We start from the raw sequence: 6151 nt of genomic DNA, 5'->3' as shown, positions 1-6151 counted from the left end.
ACAAACATAGGCCTATGTAGTGGAGGCAGGGTATTTAACAATTTAACAATAAACTTTATTATTCAAAATGAATAATAGATTTATTATTCTTATTATAAATAACTTGAATAACACAAATAGAACAAAAAATATATAACTTGAATTAAGAAATCCATGTTTTCTGCATCGCGGAAATCATAGGGCCCTACTAATGTAGCAAACGAATATGATAAGCTCATTGTGAGAGTAAAAGACGAGGGCATTGTTGTTTATTTACTTAGCATTGAGTCTCTCCAAGTAGGTGACAACGTAGTATTAAATCACCATTCAACAGACTCAAGCCACCACCGCACTGCCGTCTATTGGACTGCAGAAAGATACTAACTTTTCAATCTGCTACGTTACTGACTGTACTGACAAACTATGCTGACACTGTGTCTGCGCTGCAACAGAACGTGTCAAAGCAACCGTTTGAGTTCATTTGAACTTCTGTCAGCACGTCATAAATAGAAAGAGGCATCAGTTTACTGAATCCGGTGTAGACAACATAATGGGTTCTATTCTACACCGGACGCGAGCGGCGCGATGTGATGTGACCGATGTGGTAAGCATGAGTTCTGGGCCGCGGCGCGGCCGGTAAACACCAGCATTGAGTGGCCGCGATCTGCTCCGTTGGCCGTAACACAGGCTTTAATGCGCCGCAGACGCGTGCCGTGAAGTCTCTAACGTCACTGAATCTGCTGTTAAAATGAACCATCCATTCATCATATCATCATGCAAAACAATGAATTAGAATCATTGTGATGTGACGATCAAATATAGGTGCAGGTGGGTGACGGGCGGATAATTTGAAGCAGCGGACTTGGGTGAAGTTTGAGCTCATCCGCGCATCTCTAACCTACACTAATCTGGGTCCAGTAACAAACAATGGAGCGCGCTCTGCAGGACAAACTAAGTAATTACACCATTCAGAAGCATTTAATCTGTGTTATATGTTCTGTAAAAAAAAAATTTTCATAACGGCGGCATATTCACCGATACCGATATATCGGCGACAGGCTCATATCGTCCGATAATATCGGCTAAATGATATATCGGTCGGGCTCTAATATATATTAATAAATCGTTTTGGTTTTTGCTGTAAATGTAAAAAAAAATGTAAGCAACAATGTGGCAGTGCCTATTTTTGATAATCCAGTAATTAAAATGTTTGATACCAATAAATGGTGCACTGAATTGTTATAAAAACAATTGCTAGTAAATTTCACAAATGATTGCAAAGAAACAGCAACTACGTTAAATTAAACATTACATTTTGAAGTCTGAGATAGTATTTTCTTGTAAAACATAATCCAACTCAGGTAAAACAATTTATAAATAATAAAAGTAGGTTATAAAAACGTGGGACTATTGTTTTGACATTTCTAAAATGTTCAGATGTGTAGTTCTTACAACTTTCATCACTCACAAATAACATAAGGTTTTGAGAATGTTCTCAGAGTGTTTTATCTTAACGTTCCGAGAATGTATCAAATATTAATGAAGTTATAGGAATATTCCATAAACATTACATTAAGAACATTTTGTCCTAAAATGTATATAACTTGTAAAAAACATTGTGAAAACATTCCCTGTTAGCTGGGAATAATCTTGTTGTTGTTTTTTCAAACATTTATTTTTCTTTACATTGTGCTTATTCGATCTGTTTTATTTGGAAGTTGATGGACAAAGCATCAGATTATTCATATCAAATGAATGAATAAAAACAGTTTCATGTTATAAAACTCAAAACAGTTGAGCTAAGATTATAAAACTGATAATTCAGACTTTAGATACACTGTTGTTCTATATTAATGCATCGAGTTGCAGTCATTAACAGACAAATTAATTAATGACATTACTTGGCAGAAGTGTTTATTCTGACTTGTATTAATATTAAATAAAAATTGGTGTGTTTTAACGTATTGCTGTTGTTTTGAATGTCTGTATGTCTTAACAGTCCAGCCGTAGTATGAACGCACACAGTAAAAACTGTTTACTTTCTGTAAAACTGTTCTTGTGTGTAAATCCAGTAAATGTACCACATCTGCGTTTATTCCCAGTCCTGTGGAATATTTCCATGAGTCTATAGTTCAGCAGTTTCTCTGGCCGCGTTTATGAATCCTATCAATGAGGGCTTTGTGTCGGTGAAGAGGAGCATTGTGGGTAATTGGGTGTAAGAATGGTTTGGCGGTGTTTTGGCTTATTAACTGGCTCATCGGAGTCTTATGTAATGTTCTCCGTCCTGCAGGACGGTTTGTGCCTTGCATGGGCTGGAAATAGCTGACCTGAGGCCAGTGTGCGGTGTGCGCTCGTAACAGGTGTGTGCCGGAGCGCGGCTAAACGCGGCTGATTCCAGAGCTAGTGCGTCATGGAGCGGATCAGACACAGATACATGAGTCCTCAACCCAAACACTGAACAAACACAGCCTTTATGTGGAGCTGGAGCAAAACACTGAGTCCTGCTGCAGCACTCAACGGGGAATAAATGCTGAATCCAGCAACAGTGACGTGTGTGATTGATTGTAATGATAAAATATTACTGCCACTGTCTGTTAAAGATCTGAGCTGCTAACTACAGACTGGAGCTTCGTTTAAATAAAGTAAAAATCAGCAAACAAAGTGGAACCAATTAAATAAGAAACGAATTTAAAAAAAAAACTTCCAAAATCACAGGCTTTTCAAAATACTGCCAAACAGGCGCTTTTGCATCTCGTTTCGAAACTGAATCTGGGCAAGTGACGTAACCGGTGTTGCGGCTTAACACCGGTATCACTGTCAACACAGTCTATCGCGGCAAGCCTACTTCAAACCATGTTATTTTAGTATCATGTGAGATACTGTTATAGTTTTTATTAATATACAATAGTCAACATTTGAAGTGGATTAAAACCTTTCATCCAAGTTGTTCTAAAACCTAAAACTAAAACACGTTCTTGTCTTAGGACAACTTTGATGGTCCACTTCAAATGTTGACTACTGTATTTTATGTTTTTGTTTTAATTTTAGTTAAAGATTTTGTTGTGTTTTTCCATTTTTATTTTTCATGTCTGTATAGTTAAAAAAAAAAAATTCAGGGTTGTTGTGCTGTAGTAAACCGTACTATAAATTGTCTAAAAAAAATATCTTATATATGAAAAGTAATATTATTATGTCTCTGAAATTATTCTAACAATTGTTTTCTATGATTTTAGCTAACAAAGGTTGTTAATATTGCAACAACAACAACAAAAAGATGAAAACTTAAAAAGTTCTAAATTAAAATTGGATGAACTGAATCATGACTGAAACCGTCATGGAATGAAAATGGAAATAGTGAATAAAAATTGGACTAAAAATGTATAGAAAAAATATATAATATTTTTAATATATATATATATATGTGTGTGTGTGTGTGTTTGTGTGTGTATATATACTGTATGTATATATATATATATATATATATATATAAATATAACAAAGTAAAATGAGAAAACAAAAAATACAGTAAGTAATATATAATATTATATAGATAATACAATATATAATATTATATTATATAGAATAAATGATAAAAATAAAAGAAATAATACAAAAAATTATTAACCTTGCAGCTGACAATAGATCAGTGTTTCTCTCTCTATTAATGTGCAATTAAGATGTTAGCTCAAACTAGGTTATGGTAGGGTCGAACTAGGGACTTTCTGAGGCTGAAAATAGAAACTGATAAAGACAGAAGAACTAGATGTTCTTTAATGAACCACCATGATGTTGGAGCCATGGCTTATCAGTTGTTGAGCTCATGCAAGCTCAAATCTGGCTTGTAGCATTTCTTCATTTTGTTTCATCTATCTCTCATGCCCATAAAAATGTCGCAATGTCCAAATGCCAAGTGCCACAACAGGCCGGCTCTATACGGAGGGTGATGTCGAACTGTGTTGTGCATGGGGGAAAGATCATGTTGCTGGCAGTCCTTGAAACTGGTGGGCAAAGAACCAGGATAATGTCAATATTGTAGCAGTAATTTGTGTCAAAAATATGTTTTTGCCCAATTTGTATTGTCAAAAGACAACGACAGCGATGGACCCAGAATTGCATTGCTTTTTGAATGTTGAGTTGGCAATACATTTAAAAACAACCAACCTTGAAATTGGTGGAAAACAACATCATGACGTGTTTTACCTCTAGAACAGGCCAGATTTGTTTTGTGTTGAGGTTATATTGATTGATTTATCACAACATTTTCAGAGTCCCAGTCAATATATTTGGCTCCAAATGTGGTTATGTTGACTTTTTTTTAGCGGGATCAGTTCAGGGTCAGTTGGCATAAAAACACGCATAGTTAAGCTGCCAAAATTTGGACGTATTGACTCATTTTTCATGATTCAAAAATGAATAAGTCATGAAGACACTGGGAATAATGTATCGAGATTATATTTGAGCTGCTTCTTGGTGTCGAATCTAGCTAGGGGTGGTCGATATAACTGTAGTATATCGTTTTAAAATGTATCGTTTGCACACATTTTTAAGCATTGCGATTTAAAAACGAGTGATTTTAAGCCTTTTTAAACCCCCAGACAACATCGCGTCCATGCTATTGCTGAGCAAGGACAGAGAGAGGAGCTGTAAATATATTGAGATGGTTTTTGGTACTTATACCGCAACTATATATTCTTAAGGACATCAAAACCTCAAATAAAACTCCAGAAAGGTGTACAATATGGGACCTTTAATAATAAGAAATTTAATTTACACACTGAAAACGATGCAGTGTTTTTAATTTATACAATGTATGTAGCATTTATTTATTGTACGTTTTTTTGTCCTGTTGCTTGTGATTAGTTACTTATCTTCAGTGAGCTTGAGTTTTTTTGCAGTGGGTTTTTCTCTTTTTTTCCTTCTTTTTTTAAGCTTGTATTAGTTTTTCTGCGATATTGACAGTGGTGACAAGAATTATGAAAATTCTGTGTATCAGAAACTTTGATATCATAAAAACGTTATTAAAAGCAAATATAACTATACCGTGATATATATCGTTATCGTGATATGAAAGCGCTCATATCGTGATATAAGGATGTGTCCTTATCGCCTGCCCCTAATTCTAGCTCTAACCAAACTTCTCTGGTTCTTTTTCCAGTTCTTTTCCCAAAGACACAATCCTTAGCTGTAAACATGGAGCGTATGGAGCTGAAGAAAGTGAGCACAGAGGCGGACGATGAAAGCAGCGTGGACGAACGTTTCACGCCCATCGATTCAGAGAAGGCCACCATTAACAGGTCAGAGTCACTGTTGTGTGTTTAACCCTGACGCTGTTTGATGTCCACATCTAGAACGTTGTGACACATAGCTTGATGGGAAATGACATCATATGCTGACATATCCATGCATTGATTCATCATGTAACAGCAAACAAGCAGAACCTGTGAAATGTCTTAACATGGTGTTTGAAATCACGTGTTTGTGTCGTCGATTGCAGCTCACTTCTGGATGAGGACGACGCACAGAGTCAGAAGTTTCTCACCAATGGCATAATGAAGAAGAAGAAATATGATGAAGAAGAATATGTAAGATCCTTGTTCTGAAACACATTAGCATATTCATATTCTCTCTCTGGAACTGTTGGTTAGCTCTGTCTCTCTGTCTCGCAGCACCCAGGTCACACGTCATTTGGGATGTCTGTCTTTAACCTCAGTAACGCCATCATGGGCAGTGGAATTCTGGGATTGTCTTTCGCCATGGCCAACACTGGCATCATACTGTTTGTGTGAGTATCTGCTCAGAATGATGTGGAAAGTGGGAGGAACTTATCAGCTTGGTCCATGAATATTAATGAGGTGCTGGAACTTTCAACCAGTCCTAATTCTAGTTGCTGAAAGGCGGTGGCTAGTTGTATTAGGATAGTACTCCTTTCTTAAATAAATATTAAGTGTAATTTATTAACTTATACTTTTTTTTTATTTGCTTAAAAATGTAATGCAGTAACCCTAATTGAGATCTTCATTGTTTTTTTTTGTTTTTTTTTTTGTAAAAAAAAAATACAAATTAAAAAATAAAATAAATAAAAATGAATATAATAGTAAAAATATATTTAATGATTTCAAAAGTTTTAATAAACTTGCTATGGCCTAACTGTATAAAAATATTATAAATAATT

General features: G+C 35.4%; 1 protein-coding gene across 2 annotated transcripts in view; it reads left to right on the top strand.

Moving 5' to 3' along the window:
• Positions 1–6151, top strand: part of LOC107658982 (sodium-coupled neutral amino acid transporter 4-like) — a 38852-nt gene that overhangs the window by 14733 nt on the left and 17968 nt on the right. For both annotated transcript variants that reach the window (XM_016447738.1, XM_016447739.1), the window contains exons 2-4: positions 5135–5273; positions 5474–5561; positions 5646–5761. In XM_016447738.1, the coding sequence (XP_016303224.1) occupies positions 5135–5273; positions 5474–5561; positions 5646–5761 (343 nt within the window). The remainder of the gene's footprint in view (positions 1–5134; positions 5274–5473; positions 5562–5645; positions 5762–6151) is intronic.

This window comes from Sinocyclocheilus anshuiensis, unplaced genomic scaffold (genome assembly GCF_001515605.1).
Source record: "Sinocyclocheilus anshuiensis isolate Anshui unplaced genomic scaffold, SAMN03320099.WGS_v1.1 scaffold283, whole genome shotgun sequence".
Lineage (NCBI taxonomy): Eukaryota > Metazoa > Chordata > Actinopteri > Cypriniformes > Cyprinidae > Sinocyclocheilus > Sinocyclocheilus anshuiensis.
This window is presented reverse-complemented; position numbering and strand designations above follow the sequence as displayed.